The 26,784-nt window shown below is 40.4% G+C and overlaps 1 protein-coding gene across 4 annotated transcripts in view; it reads left to right on the top strand.

Moving 5' to 3' along the window:
• Window positions 1–26,784, top strand: part of LOC139539489 (lysine-specific demethylase 4B-like) — a 103,065-nt gene that overhangs the window by 27,616 nt on the left and 48,665 nt on the right. For all 4 annotated transcript variants that reach the window (XM_071342492.1, XM_071342491.1, XM_071342490.1 and 1 more), the window contains 3 exons: window positions 14,616–14,665; window positions 16,962–17,065; window positions 21,008–21,145. In XM_071342492.1, coding sequence (XP_071198593.1) covers window positions 14,616–14,665; window positions 16,962–17,065; window positions 21,008–21,145 — 292 coding nt within the window. The remainder of the gene's footprint in view (window positions 1–14,615; window positions 14,666–16,961; window positions 17,066–21,007; window positions 21,146–26,784) is intronic.

The following is a 26,784-nucleotide window of genomic DNA, read 5'->3' as shown; positions in this document are numbered from 1 at the left end:
GTGGAAAGCATGGCCAGCCGTAGAAAAATGCTTATTGAAATTCCCAATTATAGTGGATTTATCGGTGTTGACAGTGTTTCCTAGCCTCAGTGCAGTGGGCAGTTGGGAGGAGGTGCTCTTATTCTCCATGGACTTTGTAGTGTCCCAGAACCTTTTTGAGTTTGTGCTACAGGATGCAAATTTATGTTTGAAAAAGCTAGCCTTAGCTTTCCTAACTGCCTGTGTATATTGGTTCCTAACTTCCCTGAAAAGTTGCATATCACGGGGGCTATTCGATGATAATGCAATACCCCGTCCAGGTTGATTAGAAAGGCCTGCTTGCTGAAGTGTTTTAGGGAGCTTTTGACAGTGATGAGGGGTGGTCGTTTGAACGCAGACCCATTACGGATGCAGGCAATGAGGCAGTGATCGCTGAGATCTTGGTTGAAAACAGCAGAGGTGTATTTAGAGGGCAGGTTGGTTAGAATGATATCTATGAGGGTGCTCGTGTTTACGGATTTGGGGTTGTACCTGGTAGGTTCATTGATAATTTGTTTGAGATTTGAGGGCATCAAGCTTAGATTGTAGGATGGCCGGGGTGTTAACTTCTCTGGGATATGTGGGACGGTAGCGTCCCACCTAACCAACAGCCAGTGAAATTGCAGGGCGCCAAATTCAAAACAACAAATCTCATAATTAAATTTCCTCAATCATACAAGTATTATACACCATTTTAAAGATGGACTTCTCGTTAATCCAGCCACAGTGTCTGATTTCAAAAAGGATTTACGGCGAAAGCACACCTTGTGATTATGTTAAGTCAGTACATAGCCACAGAAAAACACAGCCATTTTTCCAGCCAAAGAGAGGAGTAAAAAAAAAAAAAGATCAAATTAATCACTAATCTTTGATGATCTTCATCAGATGATGCTCATAGGGCTTCATGTTACACAATACATGTATGTTTTGTTCGGTAAAGTTCATATTTATATCCAAAAATCTGAGTTTAGGCGGGACGCTACTGTCTCACTTGGCCAAAAGCCAGAGAAAATGCAGAGCGCCAAATTCAAATAAATTACTATAAAAATCAAACTTTCATTAAATCACACATGAAAGATACCAAATTAAAGCTACACTGGTTGTGAATCGAGCCAACGTGTCAGAATTCAAGTAGGCTTTTCGGCGAAAGCAAATGATGCTACTAACTGAGGATAGCAACATAGTAAACAGAGAGAGAGAAGCATATTTCAACCCTGCAGGCGCGACACAAAATGCAGAAATAAAAATATCATTCATGCCTTACCTTTGACGAGCTTCTGTTGTTGGCACTCCAATATGTCCCATAAACATCACAAATGGTCCTTTTGTTCGATTTAATTCCATCTATATATGTCCAAAATGTCCATTTTATTTGGCGCATTTGATCCAGAAAAACACCGGTTCCTACTTGCTCAACGTGACTACAAAATATCTCGAAGGTTACCTGTAAACTTTGCCAAAACATTTCAAACTACTTTTGTAATACAACTATAGGTATTTTTTAACATAAATAATCGATCAAATTGAAGACAGGACGATCTGTGTTCAATACAGGATTAAAACAAACTGTAGCTAGCGTTCTGGTCACGCGTCTCTAACAAACAGTACACTTCACTCAACCCTCGTTCTGAACAGGGCTACTTCTTCATTACACAAAGGAAAAACCCTCAACCAATTTCTAAAGACTGTTGACATCCAGTGGAAGCGGTAGGAACTGCAAGAAAGTTCCTTAGAATTCTGGATTCCCAATGAAATCTCATTGAAGAGAGTGACCTCAAAAAAAAAAAATCTGAATGGTTTGTCCTCGGGGTTTCGCCTGCTAAATAAGTTCTGTTATACTCATAGACATGATTCAAACAGTTTTAGGAACGTCAGAGTGTTTTCTATCCAAATCTACTAATAATATGCATATATTATCTTCTGGGGATGAGTAGCTAGCAGTTGAATTTGGGTATGCTTTTCATCCAAACGTGAAAATGCTGCCCCCTATCTTAGAAGTTAAGCATGTCCCAGTTTAGGTCACCTAGCAGCACGAGCTCTGAAGATAGATGGGAGTCAATCAATTGACATATGGTGTCCAGGGCAGAAGGTGGTCTATAGCAAGCGGCAACAGTGAGAGACTTGTTTCTGGAAAGGTGAAGTTTTAAAAGTAGAAGCTCGAATTGTTTGGGTACAGACCTGGATAGTAAGACAGAACTCTACAGGCTATCTCTGCAGTAGATTGCAACTCCGCCCCCTTTGGCAGTTCTATCTTGGTGGAAAATGTTATAGTTAGGGATGGACATTTCAGGGTTTTTGGTGGCCTTCCTAAGCCAGGATTAAGACACGGCTAGGACATCCGGGTGGGCAGTGTGCTAAAGCAGTGAATAAAACAATCTTATCTTGATTATTTATATATTTTTTTTACAATTTACTCTAAGCTTTGTTGCACAATTAAAGGTCAACACACCACATTTCAAACAGTCACGAATAATCTAATGAATTCATGGCTTATAAAATTCATACTTGGTGTAAATGCAAGTCTTTCACAACTATAAGACCGACTAATAATTTAATTATTTTCATCAAAATAGTTGAACCCGGATTTGTTGTTGTTGCAATAGTCACTAATCTGGCTTTCAAGTCAGTCTATGAAAATTCCCTCTTTGTTACAAATTGAACCAAAACCATGAACATTACAGATAATTAGACTATCCCTCTGCATATTTGCATATCAAGCCCGTCTCAAAATACAACACTGCCCCTTTAAGACATAAGATTTTTACAGGACTGGCTTTTCAAAGACACCTTGAAATGTAGCCTACACGTTTTGTGCTCTTGTAGGAAGCAGTAACCCCCCATTTGCTGACCTATACTTATCTATAACTGGGCTGGTAACTCGCTAATGTCGTGGAAAATCATTTCAAATACAACGCTTATCAGAACTTGTAAATTCAAACATGCTCTTTATTACAACTGTACAGCCAACTGGCATGTCCCCGCGGAACACACCCCGCGGAACCCACTCAGAAGTCCAGTCCTTTATATTTATATCCACATAGTATTGTCCATCCCTTATGAAGTCATTCACCACCATCTGCTTTCAATTAGTTTATAATGGTGGCCGGACCCTCTATCCCAGTGTGTCAACAGACCCCATGCCCCTTCCCTTCACCACTAAATCAATGCACTCTTTGTTCTAGTCTCCCCTATCCTTAGTGTGTCCAATTGCCTGTAGGCGCCCATGTGTCTGGTCAGTCCGTCAGCACAATGGAGAAAACAAGAGGGCCAGAACGTCCCCTAGTATATCTCCATTACCACAGTCTCATGATCAACGTAAACATGTGGCTCGCTACTTTAATGTTCAGCTGTCTTATGTTACTACTACAATCCCCCCTCTGGGGCTATTAAGCCACATAAATGATACAAATAAGACTTTGGGATAGTAAATGAAAAGACCTATGATAAACAAGAAAATACAAAAAATAAAAACAAAGTGAAGCATATAAACCAACTAGACCTAACATCTCCAATATTCATAAGAGTAAAAGATCCAATCAGAAACATTAAAGAAAACCTAACTAGACCAAACATTTCAACAATATCCTCCCTTGCAGACACCTACCAACCTTTGTGAAATGATTAAAGACATGGTCCATAGACACTTGTAACCGGAATACCCTCTGTTACTTAACATGTGTTTGTAAAATTATCCTAATTTTAAAAGGCAAAACTAATTGAAAGGAAAAGAAAATATATATATGTTCATCGATATATATCAAAAAATTCAAAGAAACATACAAAGAACACAAAGCATCAGGCCAAATAAAAATGCTAAAACCCCATTATCTAGGAGCACAGTCCTCATCCTTACAAGTAAGACAATCTCCTCTTTAACACTTGGCACAGAAAAAAGGTTCTGGGTGATGGTTATGACCATCCTCATGAATTTTTGTACACCACTTGCAATAGTGACGCAAATGACACTTTTTGTGGACATGTATAAGTAAACATATATCTGAACTGGGTAATTGAACATATACATGGAAATCATCCTTACGAAAATCGTGACACGCATGACCAACCCCCCAATCACTTCATAGAGACAGTTAGGGTTACCAAAGGGGCAGTCAAGAGGTCCTCCAACCGCATTGCAAGGCTTTCCATACTTATTGGTATAATTGCCTGGGCTTCCTGGTACAAGATCAATCACCACAGGAGAGTCATCTCTCATTACAGACATCTGTTTAACTGTTGTCTGAACCACAATTAACTTTACCAGGGGTATAACACAACAAACTGCAATACCCAGAGTCAATAACCCTCCTTCCAACACGATGGCCATCCTAGCAAAAATGGCTCCCCACTTACCTAACGCTAAGTCTAACCAATCCCATACAAGGGAGTCTAAACCAGCATTAGCCTTTACTTCTGCTCATAATCCTTTGAGTTTGTCCATAGCAATATTGGGAATAAAGGTGCAACAGTCATCCCCAAACATGACACAAACTCCACCCTTCTCCGCTAAGAGCCAATGGAGAGCCTGTCTATTTCGCCAAGTCATTTTACTGGTAGCCTGTACCTGTTCCCCCAACGCCGTTGGAGCCGAATCAGTATAGTTAATGAACATCTGTTGGTTATAATATATATAATTAATCCACTCTAAATTTTTATTTGGTGTTATCCACAAAAACATAGATTCAAATCCTGATTTAACTTCATCTCTTGCCTTGAACTCTCGAGGTACACCTCTAGGCTGGCCAATTGCATCAAGGTATACCTCAGGGTCTTCCTCATACTTCCTTTTAACTCTAGAATTAACATAGTCATCGTGGGGTGATTTAATAATGGTAACCTGTTGAATTGCTCTTACTAAGACACAAAGACCAATCCATTCATTAGGCAATACATTCAACAATTTGTTGTTTCCACACATCCAGAAATTATCCGCAATACCTCTGTCTTGATTCTTTAGCATAGTGAGAGACGGTGCAACCTGAGTTATGTGACCACACAACCCTTTTCTATTCATAATCAACCCTTTATCATTACTTTTACGAACTCCCACATTCTCTAACACCCAAATAGTATCACTTCTACTGTGGTGTTTCCTACATCAATTCCTTCGGTGTGGTGTCTGTAAAAACATTCATATTTTCCTTCAATCACGGTACCTCTGTCTAATTGAGGTACAGTTAATTCAGTCCTAATGTTATAGGCATCACAATCATTGTCTCCCAACATGGTCTTATTCAACATAGTTATACCCCTAGTGCTTACCCAGAGCAATCCTATATTCTATGTCACACAAGGGAATAGAATACTTTCTATTGGTACAATGGTCCTTTGTCCAACTTACACAGTTTTTAAATGATGACAGTTCAGAAACTATTAAAAGATCAGACAAATGTGATTTTCTACACAAAATACAATTGTCCATTCTGTGTTTGTTTGCCATATACTTAGCCCATTTGTACCACTCGTTCTTCACTACTTCTTCTCGTGTGCTGTCCTTGAGTGGTTCTGATATATCTAATTCTGTCGCTTTTTCAATGTTCTTATCTTGAGGTAGATCATTAGAGTTTATCAGAAAGTTCCAAATGTCAGTAAAAAACTCTCCTGACTCTGATGTCTCAGGTTGCTTTGTGGGTACAGTGATCTGCTTGGTAAGGGAGGTCGATGTCATCTTAGTGGTAGCTACTGTGGTCGTCACAGCAGCCGCCACCCTTGTTGTTGTCACAGGTTCTTCCTGTTCAGGTGCAGGGGTAGGATCAATCTTAATGACCATGGTGCTACTCCCTTCGGTCACTGTTCTTGTTATTTCAACTATTAATTCTTCACCTTCAACTGGTTCAATCTGATTCATGATGAGCACCCTCTCGTCTTTTTCTTTGATTAATGTCAGGTCACATCCTTTCGGATCCCAAACGACTCGTCCCTTTGTTTGGTGATGTGTCCATCCACAGAGTGCCATCTCCGGTAAGGGTTTGATCCTTATGATTGAGATAGACTTCAGTTCTCCAGCTTCTGTTATAAGTTGAGGTGGAACAGAGATTCTAACCTTGTCAGTCTTTTTGGATTGTTCGGCTGATTCCTTTCTTCTCTTCCTGCTTCCACCATACCTCTTGATTGTGCATTAGTCTGTTGGTTCTATACTAGCATTCACTGTTACTTCTGTTATGTCAATGTCATTATTCTTTTGTTGTTCTAACTTCAATTGTCTGTAAAGGAGACCATTCAAAAGTTTGAAAGTCAATTGTGGGGAAATCCCCATTTTCTTCAGCTTGCGGGACTTTTCCTCCTCTTTCTTCACCTGAGGCTCCCTCCTCAGGCCGGACTTAACTTCCATCTGGAAGGTTTCAATTTTTAGGGAAAAGATGTTCTCATTCTGTGCCTTGTGAGGCCTCTCCTCCTCTTCTGGGTGCATTAGTCGGTGCACTTGTCGTATTTTGGCCTTCACTTGATTTGCTGTTTTCTTGGCTCCTCCCTGGCGTCTCAATCGTTTCCGCTGCTCCTGCTCCCTCCGGGCTCCCTCCTGGTGAATCAGCATCCTCTGTGTCCTCATCTCTATGTGGTTGTATCATTCTCTCTGTTGGGACTCGTGTGCAGTGGTTTAGATGATACCACGTCTTGCTTCCTTTCACTTGGACTGCTGTTTTTGTGGCTGTTGCCACCTCGTAGGGTCCTTCTCTCCTCGGTTGATCCCACTTCCTCCGGAACACTCGAACGTAGACTAGATCTCCTGGTACCACTGGAAGAGGTCCTTCTGGTCCCCTTGGATCATCAGACGCGGAACCTCTCGTCCTGGTTCAGGTTTCTGCCTTCTTTCTGTGAGGCATTCATACTTAGAGACTTATAGCCTCTGTTCTATGATTACACCATACATCCTCTTACTTCCATCACTCATCACACAACAAACATACATTCCAGCTGAAGCTGGCGAACCCCTCTCCTTCTGTTTTCCTAAACATAAGACTTGGAAAACAACAGACAAAACATAACAGCATTGACAATGTTATGTGTTATGCATAAATATATTCATGCAAACTGAAATCTGAGACCATGACAATTCCCACTCTCTCTTTACCTGACTCTATGCCTCCAGGATACTTTTCTGCTGGACTCCACAAAAATAAAAGCCCTAAAAAGCTTCCTCATGCTTCCACCCAGTCTTCCCCTTTCGGCCCCAGGTTCTGAGAGGTGTTCCCAAATCATGTCAATTTTTACTTAGTTTCCCATCTGCTCCATTTCAACTGATAATCATGTGCATAACTTACAATTAACATTATCTCTTCTTGAATTAATTCAACACTGTATATGCTTTCATATCAATCCCTTTAACATGTTTGTTTAGAGTATAATATCCTATCATCTATTCTTTTTCAAATGATGTATTAAAAAATGAAACAAGTAACCTCCAAACTCAACCCAGTATGTCTATAGTGGAATCTAGTCTCTCTCTCTTTCTCTCTCTGATTCCACATCCTCTGTCATGGTGTTTTCAAGCTCATCCATTATTCAACTGGACCTTACTTCTCGTGAGACTTATGCACCCACCAAAGAGAGACATGAAGATCTTTACCACTGCAGTGTTGTAAGAAGTATACCACCAGCCTGGTGTATCTTGATGTACACTCAGTCTCCAGAATGCAGCCCAAGCCCTTCCATTTCTGGCTGTTTTTTTCTTTTTTCTGAGGACATACACACTAACACATGGGTTATTCCCTGACAACAGACTTCCTTCTTATAGCAAGATCACTAAATCTTAATTTTTAATAACAGCCCTATGTAAACATTCTGCCTCAAATACCTGGCCTCCTGCCACAGAAATATTCATAATGATAGTCAAATGATTGTCCCTACAGCAACTGCTGTAAAATAACATATAATCATTCAAGCGTCTTCCAGTTGGATTAATATCCAATCCTAACAAAACTAAGTCATAAGTTTCTTAAACTTTTGCTCTAATGTTCAAAATGCCACCACTTATTCTTTTTACCATATCTTTAGATATGTGAATTGTTCTATTTACTTTTAGAATTGTCCCTATATTTTACACAGCCAGCTGTCTTTCCTTTTCTGTGAATTATCTCTATTTTTATACATAGTTTCTAGAAATAACACCCCTTCACTACCATTACCTTCTTTTATGAGTCCCCTAACCCATAACTGCCATTGTTTGATACATACTTAAAACATCCTTAAGTCAATTTATATATCATTTATATCAGTATCAGTCCCTCCACAGGAACATATACACAACCTTATGTTCCTCAAAACAAAAATAAATTGACCAAACGAGAAAAAAAAAAAAATAATAATAATAATAATTACACATTTGCAATAAATTACCACTATTTGTAATGTAATTAAACCTGGAGAAAACGTCCATCCGTGTCATTCTATGCCCAAGTTATTGTTGGTCTCTTTCTTCTTCATCATTGGGTATCATCGCACAACAGAATACATTTTTATTCCATTATTTTAGAAAAGTTTTATCATTACAATTCCAATGACATTATAAAACAAAATAAACAAAAAACCTTATCTAATCTTCTGTAAGTTGTCAACCTCCTTGTCTCAGGAGTATTTTCCAGAGCTTCCCTAGGCCAATTAAATTTAAACAGTTCTATATCTAAATAACTAAACAGTTCTTTTTTAAATACATTATCCAACCCAATATTCAGGATAACAATCCTTAGTGTTTACTTTAACTCAAATTTGACCTTATCTATTCAATACACATCATCCCTCCAATAATTAACATTTATACTAAACACTTTTATTACCAGTATTATCTATTTTCCCAATAGCCTTTTTGTCTCAGTTTTTCTCTCATGAGTGGCCTGGTAATAAAAGTTCAATACCCCAATTCCTTTAATTCATAATTCACCCTGGCCCATATCATTTCAACATGTCTATTTTTTGATACAGTTCACAGGTCATCAGACACAGTTGTCCCTCACTATTCAGTCGATTAGGGTGGGTATGAGCTCCACACCCACTTGTGGTGATATTCTCTCCCATGCCTTAAAGCATTCTGACGTCACCTTTCATGACAACTCCCTTATTCTACTGGTGATCTCTCAGATGAATTACAGATGATGTATTTATCAACAAAACCCTCACAGAAACCCACACTCCAATAAACCCTGTGGAGTAACTTACATCACTTTTTATATGCAGAATGAACAAAGCACATTTGTGTATTTACCCAAAGACCATAACCCCAAGGAATTGATAATTTTACCTATGAACACATGTTATAGCAAAAAACAAAAATAAACCTATCTGAATAACTTATTCAATTTAAGGCTACAACTCTTCATAATTTTCCCAGGGACATAATAGATTTTCAAAGTAATAATACATTTTGAATACAGTCTTGTGTCTTTTAATCATTTTATAATTAAATCCCACCTGTTCCAACAATTTCTAGTAAAAGGTGATCAGTCTTTCACAGGAAATTCTTAGGATTCAGGGCATTTTGACACCATTAATATGTTTCCACTCCCCTGTCTTTAGGAACAACTTAAATACATTTTTAAAAAAACATTTCCATCCTTCTGCATACCCAAATTGAAACTGAAGTGGAAAAAGCCCTTCCAATAAATCTACTAATGCATATTCATTCCCAGTACATGGTGCACTTACTAGTAAACCATAGCCAATAGCACACAGGGACTGGACACACTTATCCAGAACTCCAATGTAGTAGCCTTATACAGATATTTTTATAGCAGCTGACTTTAACGAACTGCTTTCCACCGTAATACAGTCTCCAATGATATTTTGACCAGAGAAGATTAAACCCTTTTTTTTTCTGGAAAAGAAAGTATACATATCGTTAATTTCACAACATCAGCTTTTAATCTGCAAATAGTTTTTATTCCATAAACGTCTTAACATTTTTCAGAGCATGACGGTATAGAATGTCTAACAATTAAAATTCCATCTGTACTCTACTATATGTCAAGTCAAAACGTGATCTAATACTTCTTCTTGACCACATATAAACTGTAATCTCTATGAACCACTCATTGTTCGCTCAGAGACAATACACCGCCAAGTAAAAATTCCATTCTCACTAACCTCAAACCGATTAGTTGTTTGTTATTTTGACAAGGAAATAAACTCTCGTATATCGGCATTTCCTGCTACCGCACTAAGTTCTAGTGTCACCTTACACTAATTTTCCCCATAACCCGCTATATCCATATTCAAAACAGGGAGCTATTTTCTTATTTGTTTTTAGATATTGTCAATAGTTCTACTAATCACCCGCACGTCTGCGAGGACAAGTGGAACCACATTTGTCTTTTATAGTAATGTATTTTCTGATGATAGAATGTTACCGGGTAATGGCGTCCCCCATTATCCAGTTTTTTCATATTCAATCCGAAGTCGGTAGAACTAATGTGCGCGTCTTTCAGGGACTCCATGGCTTTTTAAAATCCCTCTATGCTAGGGAGAAACAAACATTTTTGTTTTCATGCCACTATTTATTCATTTATTTTTCCTAAATACTCCCATGTATTATACACCTTTTATTTATTATTTTTCCGAGGTAGAGCTAATCTCCTTTCCAATTAATAATTCATTTGTCACATCACTTAATTTCTCTTATCAAAGCCTACTCTTTATAGTACAGACATTATTTCTGAATACTACAGATGACTTAATGTCTTATTCTAGTACAGTACTTCAAATATCACTGTGTTTTTCCCTTTACAGATATCATTATTAATTCATTTTATCCGTTTGGTTTAGTCTATTCTTATAGCTCTAATCAATTTTATGATTACATTTACATTACATTTAAGTCATTTAGCAGACTCTCTTATCCAGAGCGACTTATAAATTGGAAAGTTCATACATATTCATCCTGGTCCCCCCGTGGGAATGGAACCCTCAACCCTGGCGTTGCAAGCGCCATGCTCTACCAACTGAACCACACAGGTCCACTGCCCGCTCCGTTAAGATCTCTATCTAACGTCTTACTTTTACCTTTATTTATTTATTTTGTCTCTACTTTCTTACCTCTTCTCCATATTCTTATTGTTTGATCCTATGGTCAATTTACTAGTGAGTCAAGCCACCCCTGTTCTCCTTTTTATCCTGGCCACTCGATTTTGCACCGCTGTCTACCCTTCAGGCTATTTTTAGACCGTAGCTTCTGTAGACACAGAATGTCTGACGGCCTGTTTTTTCCTCTTTCTTTGTTTCACCGTACGCGAATTCTTAATGTGTCCTGGATTCCACTATTTATCTTAACCAACCTAGATTCATTTTTAACTTTATAGTATAATTTCAATTTATTGGCGCTCCTACCTTCTGTTTTGTTTCACACTTTTCTATCCGTATTTATACTATTCGGTTAACGCCTTTTTAAGTATTTTTATTTATTATTTGTTTTGACACCTTTTTGTTATTCTTACTGCGGTCTCTTACCATTTTATCACATCAGTGTTTTTATCCTTGCTTATAACTTATTTTACTTCGATGTTTCTTAACTTCTTTCCCTCTGCCTAATAGCAGTTAACGGCACCCTTCATCAACTCTACTCTGTCACAGGAGAGCTGCGCGCTCCCTTTTCTGGACGTTCTGCCTACACACACACAACTTGTCTTTCCTTCCTAATCTTCTATTTTTACACAGATCCACTCATTTCTTACAACATTCTCATTCATCCGTTTTATTTTTCACCTGTTCATTCAATCCCTTTGTTTTTACCTCAAAACAACTTAGTCTGTCTTTATTGACTTAATTCACTTCCACCTACATAAGCCTAGACTGCTAAGATTTCTACAATATGACGAGACTACTGTCTAATCGGATCAGCTTGTCTTCATATCCTATTCACCCCCCCAATACTGATATTTTCTTCTATTATTAGAGTAGTATTGTGGCGTGACCTACTGAATTACAAAACCCTGTTAGCTAGACAGCGGTTTTTTTTATTCGCAGGATTTCTTTTGCATTTGAACGCCGCACAATCGGGCTAACGTTCTTCCTGCCTTCTAAATATTCATCCGTTCAGTCCCCCGTTCTGGGGCGGTAACCATGAAATATTTATTTAACTACTAAATATTCACCAACAGACCCTTCTGCCGTGACGTGAATAACCCACCCAAGCAGACCTCTTCAAAAATGTTCCTTTTTTAAAGAGCGGTATCGTGGCTTCCTAACTACTTATTTATGCAGTTCTCTGTTATCTTTAGAGCCGTTATTCATAAGTAACCTGTCCAAGCATTCCTTCTACTAATTTTATTGAAGAGGTATCACAGGATTTTCTACCTACATTATCTGTTTTGACCGTATGAGCTGTCCCTTATTATAACCAGCCATCTCAGCCAGATGCGCAAACAACTGCATCATTTAAGCTACACATTCGAACGGTCTGATCTGAACGAGCGCATGCATGCTCACTCTACATCTAACACAAGCAAAGTTCACAGCACCTATTCACTCAGTCTCTATACATGCGCATACATTTATATTTAATACAATTCCTCAAATTACACATACATGCAAATTCATTGAATTTAAAAGTTCTTTTGTATTTACTGGTTTCATTTTAGGAAATTTGAAAGAGAGACTTACGTGGCGCCCCTCTCGCTGAGACAGTATCTCTGAAGCAATCTTACACAAACATTTCAACTATTGTAAGAACTTGCTTACCTTCTAGTTGGGCGGCCACCCTTGTTTGTCAGATTGTCCAAAGAAACTATCTCCAGCCCTGAACGCCATTCCTCAGTCCCTGTCCCTCCTGGCAAGCTCGCCAAATATGTCGTGGAAAATCATTTCAAATACAACGCTTATCAGAACTTGTAAATTCAAACATGCTCTTTATTACAACTGTACAGCCAACTGGCATGTCCCCGCGGAACACACCCCGCGGAACCCACTCAGAAGTCCAGTCCTTTATATTTATATCCACATAGTATTGTCCATCCCTTATGAAGTCATTCACCACCATCTGCTTTCAATTAGTTTATAATGGTGGCCGGACCCTCTATCCCAGTGTGTCAACAGACCCCATGCCCCTTCCCTTCACCACTAAATCAATGCACTCTTTGTTCTAGTCTCCCCTATCCTTAGTGTGTCCAATTGCCTGTAGGCGCCCATGTGTCTGGTCAGTCCGTCAGCACAATGGAGAAAACAAGAGGGCCAGAACGTCCCCTAGTATATCTCCATTACCACAGTCTCATGATCAACGTAAACATGTGGCTCGCTACTTTAATGTTCAGCTGTCTTATGTTACTACTACACTAACTAGCAAATAATATCAACAAATATGCACACGTGCGGCTCTGTCCCCTGATTTTGAAAAGCGTATTCACTCGTGGCTGATTGAAAGACTGCTTGTGGGCTACCGCCACCAATATTATTCTACTGCGTTGCGCTCTGGCTCTGCCTTCATAAAAATCACAGGCTCAATCTGGCAAAGTTGGATTTGTTTTGGTTTGTTGCATTGAGAATGGGCGGATATAATGTTAATTCGATCACAGAAAAAACATTGATCTACAGTGCATTCGGAAAGTATTCAGACCGCTTCCCTTTTTCCACATTCTGTTACTTTACAGCAATATTCTAAAACGTATTAAATAAAAAATACTCAATCTACACACAATACCCTATAATGACAAAGCAAAAACGGTTTTTAGAAAAAAATTCAAAACAGAAATACCTTATTTACAAACAGTACCAGTCAAAAGTTTTAGAACACCTACTCATTCCAGGGTTTTTCTTTATTTTTTACTATTTTCTACATTTTAGAATAATAATGAGGACATCAAAACTATGAAATAACACATATGGCATCATATAGTACTACATGACTCCATATGTGTTTATCGTTTTGATATCTTCTATTATTCTACAATGTAGAAAATAGTAAAAATAAAGAAAAACCCTTGAATGAGTAGATGTTCTAAAACTTTTGGTACTGCAAACACACACACACACACACACACACACACACACACACACACACACACACACACACACACACACACACAGATTGTAATATTGAGACAAACCTGCAAGTTGGCCTTCTTCTTTACCTACAACTAATGATCATGCACTCCCCTCTACGCCCACCTGGTGGCAGTCTAACGCAGCTGCACTCAGTCACCATAGACTCCATAATCTGCCTTTCTATTCTGATCACTTAGACAAGCTTTTGGCCAGAGGGAGGTTGAGGTGCAGATTTTGTACATGGTGCGTCATACAGAGGTCTCTGAGGGGTTAAGCGTTCTCTAAACTGGAGTAAATAATTGTTGTAATAACAAATGCAATAAAAGCTCTGGCTCTCTAATGCGGACAGAGGGAGAGATTTAGCTCTTCTCTCTTTCCCTTGTTTTCTGATGATTTCATTTGAAATGGGGAAAGAGCACTACAAAGACAACTACAAAGTCCTCGTCATTTGATTTCTCAAAGATGGTCTGATGAATTACCTTTCATGTTTGGGATATTAGCCCAGTTAAGTGTGTGTGTGTAATGAGGACTTTGACCAGAGTACTAAGCATTTAGATCCTTAAACTGTAATTTCTCCTTCTCTCTTCTTTAGTCCCCTTCATCCACTTCATTTTCTCTTTCTCTTTCCCTCCATTCAGGTATGCCATCCCACCTGAGCACGGGAAAAGGCTGGAGAGGCTGGCTCAAGGTAAGACTACTCCAGATCCTCATGCACACTTAGGCTGACCATGTTTTACGATATACCGTCACAGAACGGTTTCAGTTTTTACTTTACATTCTATAATGGTATTTTAGTGTTTGGTTTGCTAAATGTGATACGCGACTCTGCCGTGTGTAGAGTCCGTTTATTTAGTTTATCTCTATTTCCATGCCGCTTTTCACACAGACCGAGGCCTGCCCCACTGTCACTCAAGCAGCACAGTTTTTGTTGCTCGGCCATGATACAACTTGCGTTCAGTCTGCATGGTCAATGCAGCACATGCTGATTTCCACTTTGCTTCTTAATATAAATCCACAACCGTTCTATAATTATGCTATTAGTTTGTATCTTACTGTCTGCAAACAGCTAGTTTGTCTTTTCTAAGCAAGTTGTGGCTAAAATAAATAGTTTTAGCTGCTAATTAGCTAATGCTAATAGCTATGTTGTCTCTGAGTCAGCACAAACGTAGCTAGCTAATGCAGCCTGATACCAGTGATGGTGTGGACCTAAATCAGCGTGTTTGTGCAACAGTGTCTTCTAAATCAAAGAGGAATAGGTGAAGCATGAATATGTTAGCTGCATGTAATAGCTAAGAGAACATTCAATGTAGGCAAAGGTTATAGGGTCCCCTAGAAAACGCTGACCAACCCTTTGGTTCCAAACCTGTCACAATAGCTCCTGCCTGGCTTTTTCTTTCGTTGTCATGTCAAACAACACTGTGTTCAAAGTGCCCACTATCATATACTATTAATAATCATTCTACATCCATGATTCCAACAATTCACCCAAGTTTAAAGCTTAGATTTTTTTTGCCCATATCGTGCAGCTCTGTGGCAGTGTGGAAATGATCTCAAATGAGTGCAGGGAATGCAGAAATTGATATTTTTGGTTGAAGTTTGATTGAACAGTATAAAACAATCAGAATGGAGAAAGCCCCATTTGAAATCGCTTAGAAAAATCACTTAGGAGAGAGAACTTCATCTCAAACTCAAAGGACAAAATGAAGCTTAGTTAATATTGCCCCGGGGAGAGTTTCACACTGCCAGCTGCATTTTAATGGGGATTAATACACGGGCTCCGCCAGCACATTATTCACCTTTATCAGCTCACGCAGCAGCCGCCACAGAAAGAGCCTCTGAGACCAACAGGCTCTGAAACAATGCAATGAAAATGAAGTTTGAAATGGGCCTCGATTATACTGTCAGTTACATTAAAGTTTAACTGGGCAAACGGTCTCCCATTCTTTGAGGCATGGCACAGACGGCTCGTCAGAGGTGTGAGAGAGCGAGAGACAGAGAAACAGATCTCTTTCCCTCTTTTCTAGTAAGTTGAAGGCCTCAGACACTAATGATATACGAGAGACGCTAGTTTGTTTTTGAAGAGGAGGCTCTGGTCTTTGAGGCTCTGGCCGTGAAATGAATTGTATTCCTCTGAAGAGGGGCGATAAAGAAAGAGGTGAGGGTTTTGCACATGATTGAGATTAGTTTTTGTTTAGGCGACAGCCACCTCTCGCCCTGAGAATTCTGTAGAAAAGGCGACAAATGGGCCGTAGAAGTCACAAAAAAAAAAAAGACAAAGAAAGATGAAATGGTGTGATGCAGAAAATAACCGCCCACTCGCATGCTTTCACAAGTTCGAAAAAAGAAAATGGTGTCATGACACAGCTGCCACAAGCTCTCAAGTACTTTATATGATATCACCATGCGCCATTTGACGCTGGTCGGCGGAGGTATGTTCCTATGTGTCAACAAAAGTTTCTCACTCTTCAGTTTGGCTTGTCGTGCAGCCTGGCCCGGTGACCCGTTGGCGGTGACCCGGGGTCCGGCACGAAGGGAGAGATTGTGGAACCAAGGAAATTATGATAATTAAAGGCTTTCTGGGCGTGCACTGCATGTTGTTCAGAGCGCTGTGACCCCAAATTTTCCGTCTGACAGAGGGGAGAGCTCTTTACTGATAACCCCCAACCACCTATTATATCTCCCCTTTGGATGGAGAGCGTAAGCCTGTACTGCAATGTCTCTGTCTGTAAGAAGCCAAACCTCCCTCCTGTGGCTTATTCACTCCCCGGGAGTGGGGTTATGTAGTCGTTTTAAGCAGGAAGCCGATGACAAAATTATAGTGTATTGTTTGAGGTTTTAAATGTTACAATTTCCCTTGGGAAACATGCCACATTTCACATGCAGAACACGTTTCACTAGTATGGATGCCACAACAGGTGGATTCAGGCAACGGGAGGCAATTTAGTAATGTGGTGTTTTTGTGTGTTGTTCCCCCCCACCTGCAGGTTTCTTCCCAGGCAGTTCCCAGGGCTGTGACGCCTTTCTCCGCCACAAGATGACTCTCATCTCCCCGTCCATACTGAAGAAGTACAGCATCCCCTTCGACAGGGTAGGTAGTAGAACGAGCAGTGGCAGGAAGACCGGGGTGGTGGCTGAGGTCTGGGGGGGACTGAGGTCTGGGGGGGACTGAGGTCTGGAGAAAGCCTGTGTCCGTTTTTATAAAGCATCTCAGTATTACGGGTGTGAACGTTAAAACTTTTAAATGAAATTGGGATCCTTAACGTTAAGAATGTTTTATATTTTTTAATTTTTGGGGTAGATGCGGAAAGGAAACCTCATAGTGGGTTAAGTTGGACAACAACTAAGAACATTCAAGCGTGAAGCTCAACTTATCAGTTGTTTGGGTGCCCTGGCTACCACGCTGTGAACAGCATGGCGCAAACTCATGCAGTGTTTCATCTTGCTCATCTCAATATCCTAGCCTATTTTTTGATGATGTGCTCAGCTTTACTGAAGTTGCGAGACATTACAAGCCAAAACATTGCGAGATCCAGCTTTTGATTGTCGATAAATAGGCCTAGTGCACGGTTCTGACTGTCTGTCTGGTGGCTGACCTCTCTATACTGATAAATAGGCCTAGTGCACGGTTCTGACTGTCTGCCTGGTGGCTGACCTGTCTATACTGATAAATAGACCTAGTGCACGGTTCTGACTGACTGTCTGGTGGCTGACCTGTCTATACTGATAAATAGGCCTAGTGCACGGTTCTGACTGTCTGCCTGGTGGCTGACCTGTCTATACTGATAAATAGGCCTAGTGCACGGTTCTGACTGTCTGCCTGGTGGCTGACCTGTCTATACTGATAAATAGGCCTAGTGCACGGTTCTGAATGTCTGCCTGGTGGCTGACCTGTCTATACTGATAAATAGGCCTAGTGCACGGTTCTGACTGTCTGCCTGGTGGCTGACCTGTCTATACTGATAAATAGACCTAGTGCACGGTTCTGACTGACTGTCTGGTGGCTGACCTGTCTATACTGATAAATAGGCCTAGTGCACGGTTCTGACTGTCTGCCTGGTGGCTGACCTGTCTATACTGATAAATAGGCCTAGTGCACGGTTCTGACTGTCTGCCTGGTGGCTGACCTGTCTATACTGTTAAATAGGCCTAGTGCACGACCAATCAATTATTTGGTAGTCGACTCTACCCACCAGGTCATAATCGTTAACAGTTGGAAAAATGGCAGGGAAAGGCAGGCGACAGCAGCGAAGTCCTGCATGGCAATACTTTGAGAAGTTGAATGGGAATTAAATGGGAATTCATATGCAATTTAATGAATTTGTCTTATAGTTTTAAAGAAGAATCAAGAAATGGCAGTTTAAACGTTAAGAACAATTGTCAATTTGTCACATCCCTACTCAGAATAGAGGTGCTGATCTAGGATCAGGTGGCGATCAGCACCCCAGTATTCATTTCGTCGACAATAACTGATGAAAAATATTAGTCAACAACCCATTTTTCCTGACACAAATGAATGACAATAATGAGACGAGATGTCCTGAAGGGAAAAAACGATGAATAACAAATGAGTTTTCATTTTCGACAAATGTGATGAGAATTCCATGTGATATTAATGAACATCAAATTTAACATGAAGCTTCTTCTCAAATGTTTTATCCAATCATAAGCATGCATGCCTTTGCAGAATATTTAATTGGCGGAATTAACGTCTTTCAGTTGTGCTTTCTGATCTTTCCGATCTTTTCATTTTTGCCATGGAAAAAATATCACAATATTTTATATCACAGCCCTATCCCCCCCATCCTAAGGTTGTGATGGGGAGAAAATCGCTTCATGTCTAAATTGTTTAACATGTAGCCTATATGGTAAATCATGGCTGCCATTGGTTACAATCTGCCACAATAGCAATGTGTCAACTATACTGTATGAGTGGATAGTCTGGTTCAAATAGGTCTATCTTAATGTGCACATGGAAATGAACTGACTAATATTTGACTAAAATGACTGCGACTAAAAATAGACAAAAATTGTCCAGAGTTTTAGTCGAGTGATAATAGCTAAAACTAAGGAGGAAATGACTAAAATGTGACTAAGACTAAAAGGTGTGTTAGTCATAAAGACTAAAATGGATGCCAAATTGAACACTGCAGCACCCTACTCTGAGACGCTTGGCACATACAGCCCTAGGGCTCTGAAGTTTTAATAGCAACACTGTTCCGTGAGGGATTATATATATGGAAATAAAGGAAGTAACCTCATCCTTTTGATTAATGTCATACATGCACATTTAACCAATAACAGACCTCTAACACTTCTCATTTTAACCATCTATGTTTGACGGATATTTCCGGTAATGCAATTCAACTCATTTGTCATCACATTACCACTGGCAGCCTGTTAACAGCTCTCAGAAAGGAGCCACTTGACCACCAACGGCAGTTTTAGTAATAACCCTTCTGAATGGAACCCTTTGCTGAAGCACAATTGAAATCCTTCAACCGGTGAAAGGAGACGATAGCCCTGTGCTGCATATGGCTGCTTCCTAAATGGAACACTATTCCCTATAAAAGTGCACTACTTTTGACCAGGGCTCATAGGGGACACACCCTTGTGACTCTAGCTGACTCTAGCACCGACCGCTGATAGAAATGAACGGGGTGAATGACAGCCTGCCTTCGCTGACTGAAGTGGAGGCTAATGGCACTTTTAGATGATGGAGTCTGGGTCAGTAGACATGCTGAAGTTGTTGTGAGTGTGGCTGCTCTCCAACCAACCTCTGGGACTGATGACAGGGGAGCAGTGAATGGAGGGGGGGGATGATGACGTGAACACGCAGCGAAAACGGACAGACACGCAGCACGAGCGAGCAGACGACACACAGTATTGAAAGGTTGATAATGAGATTGATGGCGTCTTTACTTAAAGACCATAGCTTCACTTCACAGTAAATTATGATTGGGATTGAGTCTTAGTTACATTGATCTAGCAGTTACTGGCCCAACGCTCTAACCACTAGGCTACCTACCGACCCACCTCTCTTAGAGAGGTGAGGTGACTTGATGAAGAGGGTCTTCAGATCAAGGGCCCAACACGTACAGCGTATTTGAAGTTCAGCTGTAGAAATCTAGTGACTTAATAATTCTGTCAGGGATTGCCAATGAACCTCACGTAATAGACGTAGACATTTTAATGTTGGGGCAGCCACAGAAAACTAGGAGTGTCAAAATAAAAACCGCCAAATAATTTGTCAGGCTTAATATCCAAGAGATGCAGACAATTCCGGTGAACTGTCTTCACCCTCCCGAGCTCTCAGTAAATGATGGCCCTAGTTCTGCCTTGGAACGAAACGCAATCAAATGAATCTTAATTTGCACGGACTGGCTAATTTCTTGTGCCATGCTTGCTGGCTTGTCTAATTACGCATGTATCGCCGGGACTGGTTCTCTAGGAGAAGTAGCCACCAGGCAGCTCAAGTGAGGGAAAGATGGATGGAGGAAGGAAGGGTGAGTTAAAAAAAGCAAATCACCCTTCCCATCAGTGCTTAATGATTGTGGATATTAAGAGCTAGCATCTGTTTTTGTTCCCATCGCTGGGTTTCAGGGGTTGCGAAGACCCTGTTTTTGCCAAATCCTTCCATCCGAGGCAGAGTTTCATTGCCTTAAATGTAAATTACTTCATCATTTTGGCATAGTTTTGCTCATCTCTGCCCATCAAAAGCCGGTTTAATAACAAAAATGTTTGCTTATGCAATATAGATACAACACTTGATGAGGTTTGCTTACTGCTTGTACTGCACTGGTTCTGTTGACCATTAATGCCCAGTCAGTTAATGTACATTTTAATGATGTTTGACTTCACTTTTTATGCAACTGTTTACTGTATTCAGAGTCAGTCATCCAAACCCGAAACAGAATATTTAGATATTGATCAGTAAGTAACGTGTAGATTATATGACTGCATCCTGTTGATTTGATACTCTGTCACAACATCACAGAGGAACATTTAACCTTTGAACTCTTGCTATCTCCAGATCACTCAGGAAGAAGGCGAGTTTATGGTCACCTTTCCTTATGGCTACCACGCCGGTTTCAACCACGGCTTCAACTGCGCCGAGTCCACCAATTTTGCCACCCTGCGCTGGATTGACTACGGCAAGATGGCAACACAGGTGGGTCAATGCACACTAAACCATATGGAAACCCAAGTGCCCCCTACCAACACACAGCACTATAGCGAAGATTAAACCCAGTGGTCACACATGCTACCCATATCCTCTTACACAACCATGCAACTCATTCTTTGAATACCAGTTCCACAGTTTGCTTAAACAAACTGTTTTAGGCCTGGAGGAAGAAGTCATTGGGGTTCCGTGTTGTGTGTTAACCTGCGTCTTTTTAAGCTGTCTCACGTCGCCTGTTTCTCCCTCTCGTCTGTGTTCCGCTTCATTTTCTTTTCATGTCTTTATCTCCTGTCCCGGAGGGCAAACTGCTGTGAATAGTTTTTGAACCAGGCCTTTCACCTGTAAGGGACACACAAAAAAACACACATGTGCACACACCCTGTCTCTGCTTGGCTGCATGTCAGATTTATGAGTTTGTTCAGTTCAGTGTGCTGCTCTCAGGGCCACTGGAAGCCCCTCTCTATTTCCCACAGTCTCTGATGCATTTAAAGGAAAACGTCACCCAAAAACGATTTAGTCCATTGTTGACATAATCCCAAAAATGTTTTGCCTGTCAGCAATCAAGTTTTCAAGATATGGAACTTTCAAAATACAGAAATACAGCTGGTATGAGGGTGTTTTTCGTTTAACCCGCTCGCCCCCTGCCCCTCTCAAGTCTGAACACAATCCACTGGCCAGGGAGCTCCCCCTCAAGAGTTCTATCTGAATCGCAGAGATTCATTGGTTGGTTTTGCCGCTTGCCCTCCATTTTGTGTCAGCACATTGACAGGCGGCTCCTGAAAGTGCCAGACAATGGGAAATAAAGAAAGAACAGCTTGGGAACCTCCCTCTTTCTGCCAAGCCCTATTCACTTCCTCTTGATGCCACAGGGAAAGATGGTCCTTTGAGCTGGATCTGTCACTTTGGGCTGTGTGGCTTGTTGCTAGTCTCCTGTCTACTAGAGCTCAGAGGTTCTATTAGCTGACACATCTGTCTGCTGACGCCTACTAATTACGGATGTGGTCTCCTTGTTTTCAATTGTTCCCCTGCAGTCTCTTACATGCTGACCACACCGTTCGCATCGCGTGTGCGAGCGTTGCAAAATAAATGTACACGATATTCATTCATTGCACCCACAATGCTCGCCAACGAGCGTCTGCGTTGCCAAGCACTAAAAAAGAAGTCAGTTCTATTTGTGACGCTGAACGCGGTGCATGTCCTGCCTCTCCCATCTCCTCATTGGTTTATTGAAGCAGATACCCACGTGCCATCTCCTCATTGGTTATACCCACGTGGGTGATTGAAAGATGAACTGAGGTCAGTCGGTTGTGGTAATACACCTTATTATGGAAGTTAGATGCTAATCAGCATATAAAGTCCAAAGAGGGAAAAAGCCTGGAAGGAGGAGAGATGACTAGAATTGATTCGGTTGACCGTTTTATGTGTAGATTAATTGGTGGAGTAGAGGACCTTGTGCATTTCAGGTAAAATACCAACTTATTGTTTATATCCCAGGACAAATTAGCTAGCAACAGTAAGCTAGCTAAATAGGACAAATTAGCTAGCAACTGCAAGCAAGCTAGCTAAATTGCCATAAATGTTTAATGCTTTTCAACCTGTGAAATACTTTCAAGTATTTTTACTTAAGTTGTTTTTTTGAGTATCTGTACTTTACTATTTATATTTGACAACTTTTACTTCACTACATTCCTAAAGAAAATGATGTACTTTTTTACTCCATACATTTTCCCTGACACCCAAAATACTTACATGTTGAATGCTTAGCAGAACAGGAAAATTGTCTAATTCCCACACTTATCAAGAGAACATCCCTGGTCATCGCTACTGCTTCTGATCTGACGGACTCACTAAATACAGTGGCAAGAAAAAATATGTGAACCCTTTGGAATTACCTGTATTTCTGCATAAATTGGTCATCAAATTTGATCTGATCTTCATCTAAGTCACAACAATAGACAAACACAGTCTGCTTAAACTAATAACACACAAACAATTATACGTTTTTATGTCTTTATTGAACACACCGTGTAAACATTCACAGTGCAGGGTGGGAAAAGTATGTGAACCCTTGGATTTAATAACTGGTTGATGCTCCTTCGGCAGCAATAACCTCAACCAAACATTTTCTGTAGTTGCGGATCATACCTGCACAATGGTCAGGAGGAATTTTGGACCATTCCTCTTTACAAAACTGTTTCAGTTCAGCAATATTCTTGGGATGTCTGGTGTGAACCACTCTCCAAGTCATGCCACAGCATTTTAAATCGGGTTGAGGTCGGGACTCTGACTGGGCCACTCCAGAAGGCGTATTTTCTTCTGTTGAAGCCATTCTGTTGTTGATTTATTTCTGTAGTTTTGGGTCGTTGTCCTGTTGCATCACCCAACTTCTGCTGACCTTCAATTGGTGGACAGATAGCCTTACATTCTCCTGCAAAATGTCTTGATAAACTTGGGAATTCATTTTTCCCATCGATAATGGCAAGCTGTCCAGGCCCTGAGGCAGCAAAGCAGCTCCAAACCGTGATGCTCCCTTCCCCATACTTTACAGTTGGGATGCGGTTTTGATGTTGGTGTGCTGTGCCTTTTTTTCTCCACACATAGTGTTGTGTGTTCCTTCCAAACAACTCCACTTTAGTTTCATCTGTCCACATAATATTTTGCCAGTAGCACTGTGGAACATCCATATGCTCTTTTGTGAAATTCAGATGTGCAGCAATGTTTTTTTTGGACAGCGGTGGCTTCATCCGTGGTGTCCTCCCATGTTGGCATGTTCCAGAGATTTCTGTAATTCTTTAGCTGACACTCTAGGATTCTTCTTAACCTCATTGAGAATTCTGCTCTGTGCTCTTGCAGTCATCTTTGCAGGACGGCCACTCATAGGTAGAGTAGCAACAGTGCTGAACTTTCTCCATTTTATAGACAATTTGTCTACATCAAGGCTTTTACAGATACTTTTGAAACCCTTTCCAGCTTTATGCAAGTCAACAATTCTTCATCTTGGGTCTTCTGAGATCTCTTTTGTTCGAGGCATGGTTCAAATCAGGCAATGCTTCTTGTGAATAGAAAACTCAAATTTTGTGAATTTTTTTTTTAAAGGGCAGGACAGCTCTAACCAACATCTCCAATCGCGTCTCAATGATTGTACTCCAGGTTAGCTGACCCCTGACTCCAATTCGCTTTTGGAGACGTCATTAGCCTAGGGGTTCACATACTTTTCCCAATCTACACTGTGAATGTTTAAATGATGTATTCAATATAGACAAGAAAAATACAATAAAGTGTGTGTTATTAGTTTAAGCAGACTGTGTTTGTCTGTTGTTGTGACTTAGATGAAGATCAGATCTAATTTTATGACCAAATGTTTTGCAGAAATCCAGATAATTCCAAAGGGTTCACAATTTTTTTTCTTGCCACTGTACATGCTTCATTTGTAAAGGATGTCAAAGTGTCAGAGAGTGCCCCTGGCTATCTGTAAAAAATAAAATTATGAGGTATAGTTTGCTTAATGTAAGGAATTTGAAATTATTTATACTTTTACATTTGATACTTAAGTATATTTCAAACCAAATACTTTTAGACTTTTACTCAAGTAGAATTTTAATAGGTGACTTTCACTTTTACTTGAGTAATTATTTTTACTTTTACTCAAGTATGACAATTGGGTACTTTTTCCACCACTGGTAGTAGTACAATGCTGTTGTAGTAGTAGTAGTACAATGCTGTAGTAGTACAAAGCTCTAGTAGTAGTAGTACAATGCTGTAGTAGTACAAAGCTCTAGTAGTAGTAGTACAATGCTGTAGTAGTACAAAGCTCTAGTAGTAGTAGTACAATGCTCTAGTAGTAGTTGTACTACAGTGCTCTAGTAGTAGTAGTACAATGCTGCTGTAGTAGTATTAGTAGCAGAAGTACAATGCTGCTGTATTAGTAGCAGAAGTACAATGCTGCTGTAGTAGTATCAGTAGTAGCAGTAGTATGCTGTAGTAGTAGTACAATGCTGCTGTAGTAGTATTAGTAGCAGAAGTACAATGCTGCTGTATTAGTAGCAGAAGTACAATGCTGCTGTAGTAGTATCAGTAGTAGCAGTAGTATGCTGTAGTAGTAGTACAATGCAATGCTGCTGCTGTAGTAGTATTAGTAGCAGAAGTACAATGCTGCTGTAGTAGTATCAGTAGTAGCAGTAGTATGCTGTAGCAGTAGTACAATGCTGCTGTAGTAGTATCAGTAGTAGTAGTAGTACAATGCTGCTGTAGTAGTATCAGTAGTAGCAGTAGTATGCTGTAGTAGTAGTACAATGCTGCTGTAGTAGTATTAGTAGCAGAAGTACAATGCTGCTGTAGTAGTATTAGTAGCAGAAGTACAATGCTGCTGTAGTAGTATCAGTAGTAGCAGTAGTATGCTGTAGCAGTAGTACAATGCTGCTGTAGTAGTATCAGTAGTAGTAGTAGTACAATGCTGCTGTAGTAGTATCAGGAGTAGTAGTACAATGCTGCTGTAGTAGTATCAGTAGTAGTAGTACAATGCTGCTGTAGTAGTACAATGTAGTAGTACAATGCTATGAAGTGTAATGTGCCTAACTGCTTTTCATCATATCTGAACATTGTTCCACTCTTACCTCCCTGACTAGCACACAGGAATATGTCATCTAGATAGGTCATTGTTTCTCAACTCCACTCCTTGAGTGAACACATTTTTATCGTAGCCTTCGACAAGCACATCTGATTCAACTTCTCAACTTATCATAAAGCCCTTGATGAGTTGAATTGTATATGTTTGTCTGGGGCTACAACAAAAATGTGTGCTATTGGAGATACTCGAAGACCGGAGTTGAGAAACACTGATCTAGGCTATACTTCAGGTGAGAAAGTACATTACAGTTCACAGTTCAGTATGGGCCAAAACATTGGGTGTTGTGAGAGAATTTTCATCACACTGAATAGAAGATTCAATTCCATTCCATCTGGCTGTTGGTGACTCAGAACTGGACACGCCACACAGCCACAGACCCAATTCTCTTCCTTTTCATCTATCAAAGTGAATTGCAGATGATTCACTCGCCGAGTAGTGATATTTGTTTGTGTACGCTTGTTTGTTTGGGTTAGAGCCGATGGGCTTTGATGAGGAGTTCTGAAGATGATGAAGGCTACGGTATTATTATTGTGTGTGTGTGCATTCCACGAGTGTGTGGGCGCTACAGGCAATCTTCCCTCATGCACGGCTCCCCCTGGGATTGCCTCGCAGAATAAATATCAGCCCATGCAGAGAAGCACGAGATTGAACGTTCTAGAGATTCCCCCTTTAGTTAACACTCAACGTTTCCCTTTACTGTGGGACTTGTGATCGAATCAACGCAATTAGCTACTTTCAATGCAACCTACCGAAACTAAATTAACTATGCAAGAGAGTTTGTTGTAGGCAGAACGCATCGGAGTACGATTCTATTGCGTTGACAGGCACCACTCAGGCCTGTACTCTACACAGACCGGTGCGCCTTAACCAATCAGAGCTTCGGTAGGCCAATTAAAGCAATAAGGCCTGAGGGGGTATGGTGTATGGCCAATATGCTAAGGGCTGTTTTTACGCAAGGCAGAGTGCCTGGATACATCCCTTAGCCGTGGTATATTGGCCA

The sequence above is a fragment of the Salvelinus alpinus genome, chromosome 15 (genome assembly GCF_045679555.1).
Source record: "Salvelinus alpinus chromosome 15, SLU_Salpinus.1, whole genome shotgun sequence".
Lineage (NCBI taxonomy): Eukaryota > Metazoa > Chordata > Actinopteri > Salmoniformes > Salmonidae > Salvelinus > Salvelinus alpinus.
This window is presented reverse-complemented; position numbering and strand designations above follow the sequence as displayed.